We start from the raw sequence: 12891 nt of genomic DNA on the forward strand, positions 1-12891 counted from the left end.
GAAGAATTTTCCCTTGAAATACGTCAATCCGGCGTGCCTGGGAGGGTCACGTGACCGAAGTTGGACTGAGATTTGAAAAGAACTCCCATGTTTACTAAGTTTCGTTTCGCCAGCATTAGTTCGTTTCTCTGTTGAAGGGTTCCTGATAATATACAGTTAATTCTGACCTACAGATACCCCGCTAGTACTCTCGGAAGCTAAACTACGACTAAAGCTACAAATAAATTTAAAAAAAACAACTCCCACTATTACATTAGGACAAGCGCTTCATGAGGTCCCTTTCAGCATTTTGGTGCGGGTACTCATGTTACAGGAAGTAAAACTTGAAAAAAGATAGGCTTACTTATTGCGTGGTTTGTTTGTTTCTTTTGTATATTCGTTTGTTTGTTTGTTTTTGCAATTTTATTTAGAGTTAAGCAGAAAGGGTTGAAATGGTCAATGTGAACCTTTCTTGCGATGGCTTTAACGATAACGATGACGAAAAGAAAGACGATGACTATGGAGAAGGGACCGGATGTGAAGATAAAGCTGTAGTCATTTGGGAGGCGAGAACAGACAAAGAAAAGAAATAAAAGTGACGGCACTATCATGGTTAATTGATACGAATGACTGTAATTACACCGTTGATTAAAGAGATTAGCAAAAACTAACGATAAAAACCGACGTTTCGGTGTCATCATGACGCCATTGTCAAAGTGAAATAAAAAATGAAGTTTGTGGCAAGGTGTAACACTAAATTAGCATAAATATGTTACGAGCTAATTAAACAAATACTTTTGCGCGAATTGAATCGCTTTGCACGTTCAGAGTGGGTTTTAAGTCTCTGATGAAAAGCATTTCGTTCACCAAACAATCGAACTTGTTACCACACCTTTTCAGAATGCTAAAACGTTTTAGTAGGTCTTTCGGGACTTCGCTGTGCCGTTCGTGGTAGTGTTTATATATTGAAGATGCCTTTCGCTTATGTCCATCCACGCATGTGTGTAAGTGTCCGCGTGTATAGCCCACATAACCCGCATCACACAGGCCACATTGAAATTGATAAACGACGCGTTGTTGGTTGACAATCTGTGGCTTGATTTCTCGTACTTTAAGATCTTGGCCAACTTTGTGGCTAACAAATACTGGCTGGACAGTTGTCTGCACCTTCATGCTAAGATTCTTGAGCTCTTTCTTAACATAATTTGCTGATTCCTGATCTTTGAAAGGTATGACCACACGAACAAAAGATATTGGTTCTTTGGGCGTCTGTGTGGGCTGCGTACCAACAATTCTTGATTGTAAGAAGGTGTTAATGGTAGAATTTACCAGGCGTTCCGGGTATTTAAGCCGTGCGAAAACTTTCTTTAGGCGATCACACTCAACAGAGAAATGGGCCCAGGAGGAAGATAATCGGTGTGCGCGATCCAGCATAGTTTTCAGCAAGCTCCGTTTGTAGCGATTGTCTACATGGCTTTGGTAGTGTAATAGTAGGCCCGTGTTTGTTGGTTTCACATATACCTTGGCTTCAATCCGAGGTGCATGGTTGAGTAGTTCGGTGCCAAGGAAAGGAAGATTGCTGTTCTTCTCCACCTCCATGGTGAATTTGACCGAAGTGTGGGCGCTGTTGAGGGTATGCAAGAAGGTAGTTGCTGTTGCTAGATCAGGCATTACAGTGAGTGTATCATCAACATATCGACGATAATAGGATGGGAGTTTTCTTTGTCGCTCAAGGGTATCTTCGATGAATGACATGAAGACGTTTGCTAATAAGGGCCCGAGAGGGGGCCCCATAGCAACGCCATTTGTCTGTTCGTATAGAGCTCCGTTAAATTGAAATAGCTGGCCTTTGGTGGCTACGTTTAGGAGGTCAATAAGATCTGTTCTGGTAAGGGCAAGATTGTGGGTAGTATTGAACCAATTGTTCGAAAAGGCTCTGTTAACCAAGATCTCTGTTGTTTCGTCCAAAGGCACGTTTGTGAATAACGAGGAGACATCATACGAAACCAAGATTTCACCCTTGTTGATGTTCAGCTTGTGAATCTCTTTTGTGAAATCAAAATTATCAGTAACTGTATACTGATTAAGGGACAAGGGCTTCAATTTCTCGTCGAGCCATTTAGCAAGGGGAGAGTTGTACGTGTCGGTGGCTGATAATATAGGCCTCATAGCCAATGGTTCTTTGTGGGTTTTTGGCAACCCATATAAATGTGCCAATCTGGAACCTGTAGGGCTCACGGAATCTGCAAAGGTCTTCGGTAGAATTCTACGAACAATGGAATCTAGGATCTTCTCTTTTTGTAGTAGGGGGTGGTAATGTTTGGATGGTCTGCCCCTGGTCTTGGGTTTCTCCAGGGGAACGGCACGGAACTTGCTTGTATCATTGACTGAGGCTTCAGAAAGTAATCGCAAGTATTCGGTTTTGTCTAGAACCACAACACCAGACCCTTTGTCGGGTTTCGTGATAACTATGTCGTCGCGTCCTTTTAACTCCTCTATAGCTCTCAACAATGTCTTTGGAGGTTTCGGACTCTTGCGTTCGATGTAATTGAGTGCAACGAAACGTAACGTTGCTGCAGATAATTCCTTTAAATTATCATCATTGAGGTGGGGTTCAAGGCTCCAATAGGCCTTTTCAAAGCTTGCTTTAACGTCCATGGGAGACACACGTTGAGGAATGGCAAATTTTAATCCTCGGCAAAGGACCAGTTTCTGAAAAAAGGAGAGGTTGTAGGATGACAGGTTCAAAATATGTTCGTCAACATCCATTTCGATGTTGAGCAGCCGTGAGATCTTCTTCGTGTGAGTATTCATAACTTCCTGATGATATTTCTTTTTCAGGCTAACCATAGTACGTAGAACACAGGTGTAGCGAAGCAAACTACAGCTCCGGCGAATCTCATCGTAGATGGAATTGATCTCGCGTTTTAGATAAGCACTCTGTTTGATCTTTCCATTTAGTTCCTCAGAGATGACATTCCTTGTAAAGGTTTCGGAAGAGTGCTTCCATTTAGAACGCCTTGCTTTGTCGACCTTGGCGAAAGTTGGAGTTAGGTCGAAGTTCTGACAGAGTCTGAGGAATTCGATTGAGCCATCGCAGTTAATCTGTTTCTTGCTGCATTGTTCAAGTCTCCTGAACAAATGTAGCTGATTATCGCGTTTTAAGATTCTTATCAATAAAGATTTAGAAATGCAAAGACTAGCCAAAACTAACGATAAAAACCAGACGCCCAAAGAACCAATATCCATTGTTCGTGTGGTCATACCTTTCAAAGATCAGGAATCAGCAAATTATGTTAAGAAAGAGCTCAAGAATCTTAGCATGAAGGTGCAGACAACTGTCCAGCCAGTATTTGTTAGCCGCAAAGTTGGCCAAGATCTTAAAGTACGAGAAATCAAGCCACAGATTGTCAACCAACAACGCGTCGTTTATCAATTTCAATGTGACCTGTGTGACGCGGGTTATGTGGGCTATACACGCGGACACTTACACACACGCGTGGATGGACATAAACGGAAGGCATCTTCAATATATAAACACTACCACGAACGGCACAGCGAAGTCCCGAAAGACCTACTAAAACGTTTTAGCATTCTGAAAAGGTGTGGTAACAAGTTCGATTGTTTGGTGAACGAAATGCTTTTCATCAGAGACTTAAAACCCACTCTGAACGTGCAAAGCGATTCAATTCGCGCAAAAGTATTTGTTTAATTAGCTCGTAACATATTTATGCTAATTTAGTGTTACACCTTGCCACAAACTTCATTTTTTATTTCACTTTGACAATGGCGTCATGATGACACCGAAACGTCGGTTTTTATCGTTAGTTTTTGCTAGTCTTTGCATTTCTAAATCTTTATTGATTAAAGAGATGCGCGCGTTTTTTGAGTAATCGAGCGGGTAAACTTTGGATAATCAGATCCTCAGCTGATTTTCCCACTTCTAAAATTGTAATATATTTGTACTGACGTGACATGTTTGCTGATTTTACAATTTTCAACATGACTTTGGCATACAATTGCCTCTGGGAGATATTCAGCCGCAAACGGCTTTTGGTAAGCATAAGCATAATGAATCGCCTGCTTTTAAAAATTGCGGGTTGACGTGTGAACATGGGTAGATATCTATCCTGACAAGTGAATAAGCGAGAGCAATGTTCCCTGCGAGTGAAAGAGTACAAAATCACAACCAATGAAAACCAACTAGTATACGATTTGCAGCTAACATGATAGATTTCTAACTTTTTCGGCTGCTGCATGTAAATGTCTGGAGAACAATAGGCTTTCCGGACGTAATTTTTAAAAACACGATGATAGGTAGCTGAAAAAGTAAGACGCAAAGTCATCAATTATTAATGCGACGCACAATAATTTCGACTATGAACCTGGGGATGAATAGATTGGGCTGCTTAACTGATTTGTGGAGTCCTTTCAATACAGTTACCGAGAGGTTAATTTAAAATTTTAAAGTATTGGAACCATGCAAATTTGGGCGCTTGCAACAGTAACCAGTCATTTAAAAGCATGGGGGCTCAAATTCTCCTCCGAAACCTTTTCGAATCGTTTTCATCAGAAGCAACATGTTCCAAACATTCCTTTTATGAAGTCGAATTTAGCTTGTTTTCCTTTTATTAATATTAATCCAATTTTTTTTTTTACTTTGGAGAGTTGTAAATGCGAGTTCGAATATCTTTAAATTAATTACCCCTTATTCTCAACGTAGAAAAAGCCTCTGTTCAAGTTGCTCCAGATCCATATCCAACACTCACAACAGAAGATGTCCTCACATTGACCTGCCAGGTCAACGAAGACACAATAAAAGTAGTTTGGAAAAAAGATTGAGACTCACCATCAGAAAGAGCAAAGATTTATACACAATTGGATAAGAAAGAGAGTGAACCTACCATTGCTAAGGTTTTGGAAGAAGACGGTGGAAAATACTCTTGCGAAGGGCGTAACAAGCTTGGGTTTGTGGCCCGCTCCTTTGTAAAAATAACTGTCAAAGGTAAGCTGGCGTTACTCTTGTGTCTAACGAAGCACATAAAACTTCAATAATCAAGTAACGAGGTCATCCTTATAGAAGAAAACTTCTACTTCTTACTTCCCTCTCAAAGTTTACTATTGGTTTTTGTTTTCTGGGAAAATACTTTCTCCAATTAAAAAGAGATTAGACACAGTAGCACAACATTATACATGTAGACTCTCACATAGGACACTTTTTCCCGTGGAAGGTCATAAGTAAATAACCTTTGATTTCTCTATAAATTTATTTAAAGAAAATCAGTTATTTCGCTTTTAAAAACAGGCGTCGATCACAGGTTAAAATAACACAGTAGGAATGCTCACAACCATTTCGAACGGTAACATGACTATTATTATTGTAACAGTTACTATCGCTGAGATTTATCCATGACCACATATTTATCTGACACATGCAAGGTTCCAATTCTTTGTGGTATTACATTGGTGGATCAGTGGCAACAGTGATTGTCATTTTGCTGATTGCCTGCTTTTTCTACAAGAGTCGAAGGACAGGTGAGGCCCAGTTGCCCTGTTTTTTTTTTAGCTATTTATTGTTTAAAGTAAGAGAAACGAAAATGGTTAAGTTTTTTTAATTTTTTTTTCTACCTCACCACACACTTTAACTGTTTCCCCAAGCTAACCCTTACCCGTAGAAAAAGCACTAAAACGAACGAACGGAAATTGTAATTTTTTAAACTATTGTTATTGTTAACATTATTGATGTCTGTATTTGGAGAAAAATTGAAAATTTTTAGCTGATATTTGCAGAAAATTCAAATCATGGTGCCATTGTCTAACAATTTTATAAGAATACTTGAGTAAATTAATTAATACAAACTTTTACCTTCTTTGTCTCTTCCATTAAATTTTTCAATTGGAATTGCAGCTATGGCTCAGTAAGTCAACTGTTTTACTTTCTTTTCATAAAATTTCTACACGTGGAGTTCTCACCATGTGCTTTAATCTTTTCCATGCTGTCTCTATAGTCAGTAACAAACTTACTATTTTTTTTTTGTGAAGCATTCTCATTTTGTCCAAAAAAATTATTTAATTATTACCACCTTCATGACTCCCGACCTTCAATGTTGACTGTCACAGAGATAATATCACTTTACTGTTATCATGGTCAATATGCATAGTTAACATTCATCAATTGTTATTTAGAATCAGCTTCATTCGTTCGCTTGCTAATTCTTTTCTTTCTTGTCTCACAAGTCTCTTTGAATTCCAATTGTTTTTATTATTGAATTCTATGTTTTTTTTCCTTTAATTTAAAATTCAATTATAATTTTCCGGTTTTGAGATCAACTGAAAAAGGTTTCCATGATTGATTTCACCAAAAAACGAGGTTATTTTTTAACTTCATCCGATTTTCAGAGTGTACTCATATAATCATAGTTACAAACATGTTTTGTGATAAAATAGGTCATTGGTTTGGCGAAAACTTTGTCTTCTCATCATCAGTAAGGGTGCTATCTCGATACGAGTCAGGGAAATAAATCAGATTATACTTGCAAACTGATAATTTTTTTTTTGGCTTCTCATTTCTTTTTATTCTTTATCGCCTTTTCTATTTTAATCCAGAAAATTTGTAAAGCTTCTAATTTTCAGTTCTGTTCAAGGGCAGGAAATTCAGATGGAGCCGTCGAATGTAGAGGTAGATGAATGGGAGATTGAGGTGAGCCGTGTCCTGCTTCAAGAAGTCATTGGGCGAGGGGCGTTCGGAGCCGTGTGGAGGGCTCTGCTGAGTTCTCCAAATGGGAGACCTGGAAACCGAACAGTCGCCGCTAAATGCTTCACTCGTAAGATTCCTTTGATTCGTTATGCTAATACATATATAGATTCTGGGGTGGATAAAAAAAGTTTATTCTCGAATCAACACACACCCTTCCCCACTCTTCTTCGCTCACAGATAAACACGGAACAAACGGGAGAAAAGGCAAACAAATTAATTGAAAAGAATCAGCCAGTTTGGCGATATTGTCATTGCAAACATTTTTGAGTCGGGCATTTTTTAAGGGGTGGGGGGACGGGAGGGTGGTCTCCCGGATCTTCACTCGAACTCTAAATCCGCCACTGGATCCACTGGAGCTTATTCTTCCCTTAAACTATGTTTTATTAAAGTGCAAGTACTTCCGATATAAAGTGACTCATCCCCATTTTTGCAGTGGTTGACTGTCTTCTGATAATTGTCCGTTTAGCAAAACACTTTGTTGTCTGGGAGCAAGATATGATCTGAACCATCTTAAAGATCTTTCAGACAATCCTAAATGCTCGAGCTTGCGTAGTAGCACTTTGTGGTTCAGAGAGTCAAACACCTTGGAAATATCGACAAACAGTAGACCAGTTACTTTACCTTTGTCTATAGATTGAAGAACCCAGTTGTTCAATTGTGAGATAGCTTGTTCAGTGCTATGCCCGCGCCTAAAGCCATACTGGTGTTGATACAGAGAATCTAGCTGATGTAGATGGGCATTCAACTGGGAATGCATCACTCTTTCTACGACTTTACTCACTACTGGCAATACAGAGATAGGTCGATAGTTCTCTACTTGCAGTTTATCATCACACTTGTACAAAGGAGTAGCACGTGCATTTTTCCACAGATCAGAGACAATACCATCGCTAATTGATCGGTTCACAAGATAGGTGATTGACAGGAGCAAGCTCCACCTCAGCATCTTTTAGCAGCCTTGCTGGAGTTCTGTGAAGTCCAGCTGCCTTATTAACTTTCAAAGGATGCAAAATGCTTTAAACAGTGTTCTGTTCAACCCGTTGAAAGTCCAAGATGGATTTGATATCACTCTGCTTGTTTGCTTCTTTCATTGTTTCATATTTCTTCCATGCGACCTTACTCACAGGCCAGGGCGCAATCGACCAGCAACTTTGCTGCCAATGGCAGCGAAAGACTTGTTGAATCTTTTTGCTACGCTTTTTGGCTCCGATACTAAATGTTTCCCGTCATGTACTTGAAAAGGAGAGCCCCAGTGGTTATTTGAACCAATCACGGAGTTAAACGAGCGCCACATGTCCTTAGGATTCTCAGCTGACTCAGTTAGATTTTTGTAGTGCAATGCCTCCGCTGATTTTACCTTTCTGTTCGTAAAGTTTTTCAATCTACGATACTCATTCCACTGTTCCTGATTGCCATATCTCTTCGCAACTCTTAATGCAGAGTCTCTTTCAGCCATCAACTCTTTAAGATCATTAGTGATCAAAGGTTTAGACGCATGTTCTGTTCTAATTCTCTTTAAAGGAGCATGCTGGTTTGTAACATCAACAAAAAGATTATTCCAGGTGACTACAGCATCATTAATATCGTGAAAAGACGCTATTACACCTCAGGGAACGCTAGCAATGTCTCTCCGAAAATGGTTTTTATTGTAGTGTTTAAAAGATCTTACGTCACGGATTTCCACGTGAGCTTTGCAAACTCCGGCTTTCTTTACTGCGAAAGTAACAGAATGATCCCTTGCTCCGAATTCATGGACTCCATGCGGGACAATACGGTGAGTGTTATTAAGAAACACGAGATCAATTGCCGTCCTTGTGAATTCCGTCACGCGTGTGGGCTCTTTGACGAGTTGACTCAGACCATGGAGACGAGTCATTTGCCTTAATTTTCTGATATATTTGCATGGTTTTAGGGCAATAACATCCGCGTTGAAATCTACCATAATGATCAAATCCTTTACCATTTCGTCGTCCAATTTAGCGAGGCTAAGATAATTGTTTCAGGCCTAAGATAAATTTCTCTTGATTCATACTCGGTGGTTTATACATCACAGCAGATATCGTGTTCTTAGCTTTTTCTGGACATATTTCTACGCATACCATCTCTAAAAAGTCAGATTCTAAGTCACTTCTCCGCTTGCTTCGCCATTTGCTCCTTACAAAAACGGCGAAACCACCTCCATTTCGATTTCTATCTTTTCTGTAGCAAGTATAACTCGAGGGACATATCTTACTATCGAGCAATGTACAATCCATACGCGATTTTGTCACCGCAAACACATCGAATGCTGCTTTCTCCATTAGTACTTCGGCGCCGGCACAGTGTCCCGGCAAGGTTGCAATGTTTACATGAGCAATTTTCATTCCTCTCTTCTTAAGATTTGCATGAAGATCTTTATTCATCCTTCCACTGGGCTTTCCTTCTTCTACTCCTGCGTTAATTGTTTCATGTGACTTGCGGACATGTGTATCAAAGCCAAGTGGTAAACAAGTTATGCATTCCCAAGCCAGAGAAGGTTCGCAAAGTTCATCATATTCCGTACTCTTCATACTGATACACTTAGCATGAAACCACTTGTCGCTTGAGTCGCATTGTTCGCCATCTGATTCTTTTGGCACTTTTTTTTAGTGCAAACATCACAAGCATCCGTCACCGGCCCTGGATTGCCCTATATATCTCACGCTAACAGAACCATGACAGGAAGTTGCACAGATAGTGATATTTGCTAATCTCAGTGCGGCCATACATTTCAAAGATGGCGGCACAAGTGCTTCATGTCGGAATCTCCGAGTCTGACTAGATTTTCGCGTTGGATACTGCTTAACATCCAAACCCGTCGACACAGCGATACTGCAGGACATCTTACCGAAACCACAATTGTGAAAGTAGCCAAGCCAAGAATATCAGACAACATCGATAGCCCGCCATTATCATTCATATGTGACCATGATTTTCCTCGTCTTTCCTCGGTCCTTCCGTAATTTGAATTCGCTGAAAAATTATTCGCAGCAGCCCTTATAGATGCCACTGTAGACGGCAAAATGGCTTGCACGGTCGTGCTTGTTTACGATGCATTCGGAATGCCCGGTTTAGTTCAAAAGTCACTGACACCTCGTTTCCAGTGTCAGCATTTGAAGTCGCTATTTGAAGTTGCTATTTCAAGTCCATTTTCTTGTCGCGGCAAGTTGCTCAAGCTGCTGATCACCGCGTTGACAATTTCGTGAACAGAGCTAGCAGACTGCACGTTATTACCTGCCATGTTTGCAGCTTCCCGCCTCCGGGTTGGCTCAATTGAGAGTGCTGGACTGTTGTGCGGGAGGTCGAAGGTTCGAGCCCCGGCCGGACCAACACTCGAGGTCTTAAAATAATTGAGTAGAATATGCTGCCTTTCTACAACATCAAGAAATGGTTTAGATATTCTAGTCTTCTCGGATAGAGACGAATAGATGGAGGTCCCGTCTCCTGCAGGGTTGGGGTAGGAGACGTTAATTTCCCACACACGAGATCACTGTGTGATGGATGTCCTCCTCGGGGTGGGATGGGTGGGTAAAAAAGGGGTTAGGTGTCAATTTGAACGAAAGTTCTGTTCCTTTCTCCTCCCATTCCCGTAGCGAATTAATTAAACTAAACTAAAACTAAACTAATAATTTGGATATATCAACAAAGTTGAAATGGTAAATTGGCCACCGTAACATTACAAAAGCTGACATTTCGAGCGTTAGCCCTTCGTCGGAGCGTTAGCCCTTTACTCCGACGAAGGGCTAACGCTCGAGAGCTCAGCTTTTGTAATCGTGACGGTGGCCAATTTACCATTTCAACTTTGTTGATATATCCAAATTATTTCGTTACCCCCACCGACGCAGCCCCAAACACTTTTTTTCGAAACTATCAGCCTTTAAACTAAACTAAGCTTCTGGAAATCCTCACAAGGGAATTTCCCGCGCGAAGAAATTCTCACATTCCCGTATGCTCATAGCACCACTTCCTGTGATACCGTATAAGGATATACCCTGTTACATCCGGTTAAAGAGTCAATCAGTTTCCGCTTCCCCTCGACTAGTTTCTTTTTCCAGGTTAATTTTTCCGCTCCATTGCACTTTTTCGTTGGCCATACATTCTCGTCAATTTTTAAACCTAAAACAACATTTTTCATTGTCATGGACCATTTTTTTTTTATTTGAAGCAAAGTTTTATTTATTTAAACACACATTTTTAATCTCACTGTTTATTTTCCCAAGTAAGTGAATTCTTTTTTCTTTAGACCTATTTTTGTCCGCAAAGAGACGCCATAGTGTTCTGCTAAACTGTACGACCCATTTCTCAATCGTTTGATTATCTCGCTCTTGCACAGTAGCGCCGTCTTGTAAAGATATAGATTGCCCTTTGCATCCATGTCCAGCACTCTGAAGCGTCGCTGATTCACTCCCCTGGTATCGGAGATCAAAAATAAACAATCCTTGGGTTTCACCCACGTGACCAATACCTTAGCAACGGTTACTGTCCGCCATCTTGGTGTCCCTCGAGCGTAAACAAACCGTATCTAACGAAGAGTTCAAGTGAGAAAAAGGGATGGTTTTATGCATTATTGTTGGCTGTTCGAGCAAAAGTGGAAAGCATAAAGACTAAGGATTTTTTCGTATAATAATTTAATAATTTTATTATTTCTATAGCGCAAACCTCATTATATATATGATCTAATGCGCTATACCTAAGATCATCACAAATCAAGGAGAAGGACAGGAGGAACTAGAAGTTGTTGTATTGTTCGAGGCTTGCGGCTGTTGTAGATCCTCGATTTTTTGGTCGAGCTTTTCTTTGAGCTTCTTAGCCGATTAGAAGTCGATGTCTTTAGCCCTCGCATACGGCACTTCATTGACCTATGTCGGCAAAATCCATGAGCATTTTACTTGAGTGCAAGTAAGCTTGGTGTGTCACGAAAACTCACACCCCGAAAACTCAGACCTCAGACCCCGAAAACTCAGACTCCTCGAAAATTCAAGAGATAAACTCGACTCATGATCACTCCTGGTAATCCCTCGTGTATTTTGACCTTTTGGGTCTTCATCCAACTGAAGCAGCAAAAGCAAGGCCGCAAGTTGCACGTTTCGCAAAATCGTCCGATGGTTGAGTATTAAAACATTTTAGAGTGACACAAGACTTCATTTAGCTTAGATTTCCTCCATTTTTCCCGTTAATTTTGAACTTTTCATTCACAGTTAACGGGATCAAATGCGCTCGCTCCAACACCATAGTATTAAAATGTGGCGTGATTTTGACGAGCCGAAAGGGACGTTTGTTTACCTTTTTGTACTTCGTCGCACAGATCCTTGTGGTCGCTCTGTTAAAATTCTTAAATATTTCGCGATAATAATGGATACAAACAGAGACTCGGCCCACCAGTCCCAAAACGAAGACAATTTTGCGACCCTTGGGCTAGAGTTCTTAAATGAGGCAGAAAGAGAAAAACAACGCGAAAGAAGACTCGGCATCAGCGCCGTCACGATTCGCCTCACTGAAGAATCACTCTTGATATTGTTGTTCGTCTTTCGCGTCGGATTTGTTGCATTATTCCACCGGTTATATTATAAAAAAAATTGGTTCATGCTTTATGCTATGCACTATCGAATTATGGAGCACTTCGGAAGCTTGGAGAACACTTCGAGGGACCTGAGTTTTCGGTGTCTGAGTTTTCGTGACACTCAGCGACCTTGCCATGAATTCTAGTAGTTGCCTCTAACATAAATAAAACACTCGCGATATGTGAGCATGACTCAGCCAGTCCAGCTTTGCATCCCAAGCAATGGGCTGACAAAATAGTCCCATCGTTTTCGGAAATGACCCAAATGTTCACTAAAGGATCATTCATATGCTGTGAATGCCAAACTCGTGCTCTCACGGCATACTTGCCGGCGATTACTTTGCTTACAACTGAGGCTACAAATCCCGACACCATTTGATTAAACCCCTCTAGACTCTTGAACGCCTTGAACTGCTTCTTGGTGTAGAAGCTGGTCTCAAGAACGAGGTAACTCAGCAAGTCCGACGCTTCCACAGGAGGCAAGCATTTTGGACTGAACTTCTCGGCTGGTATGCTTGCAGGGTCAACCCCAATTACCGAGATCTTTTGCAGACATCTTTCCCTCCAACTCTCTAAG

The 12891-nt window shown here is 40.7% G+C and overlaps 2 protein-coding genes across 2 annotated transcripts in view; both read right to left on the bottom strand.

Moving 5' to 3' along the window:
- Positions 1-12891, bottom strand: part of LOC148731466 (uncharacterized) — a 424262-nt gene that overhangs the window by 279588 nt on the left and 131783 nt on the right. The window lies entirely within an intron of this gene.
- On the bottom strand, positions 704-3197 carry LOC148731482 (uncharacterized). The gene has a single exon (XM_088761107.1). It carries the CDS (start codon positions 2827-2829, stop codon positions 763-765), a length of 2067 nt encoding a protein of 688 aa, XP_088617233.1. The 5' UTR covers positions 2830-3197; the 3' UTR covers positions 704-762.

Source organism: Stylophora pistillata, chromosome 5, assembly GCF_964205215.1.
Source record: "Stylophora pistillata chromosome 5, jaStyPist1.2, whole genome shotgun sequence".
Classification (NCBI taxonomy): Eukaryota; Metazoa; Cnidaria; class Anthozoa; order Scleractinia; family Pocilloporidae; genus Stylophora; species Stylophora pistillata.

What these genes read in the sequence shown, in the direction of transcription:
- LOC148731482 (XM_088761107.1), bottom strand. Translation starts at nt 2,829, where the DNA reads ATGGTTAGCCTGAAAAAGAAATATCATCAGGAAGTTATGAATACTCAC.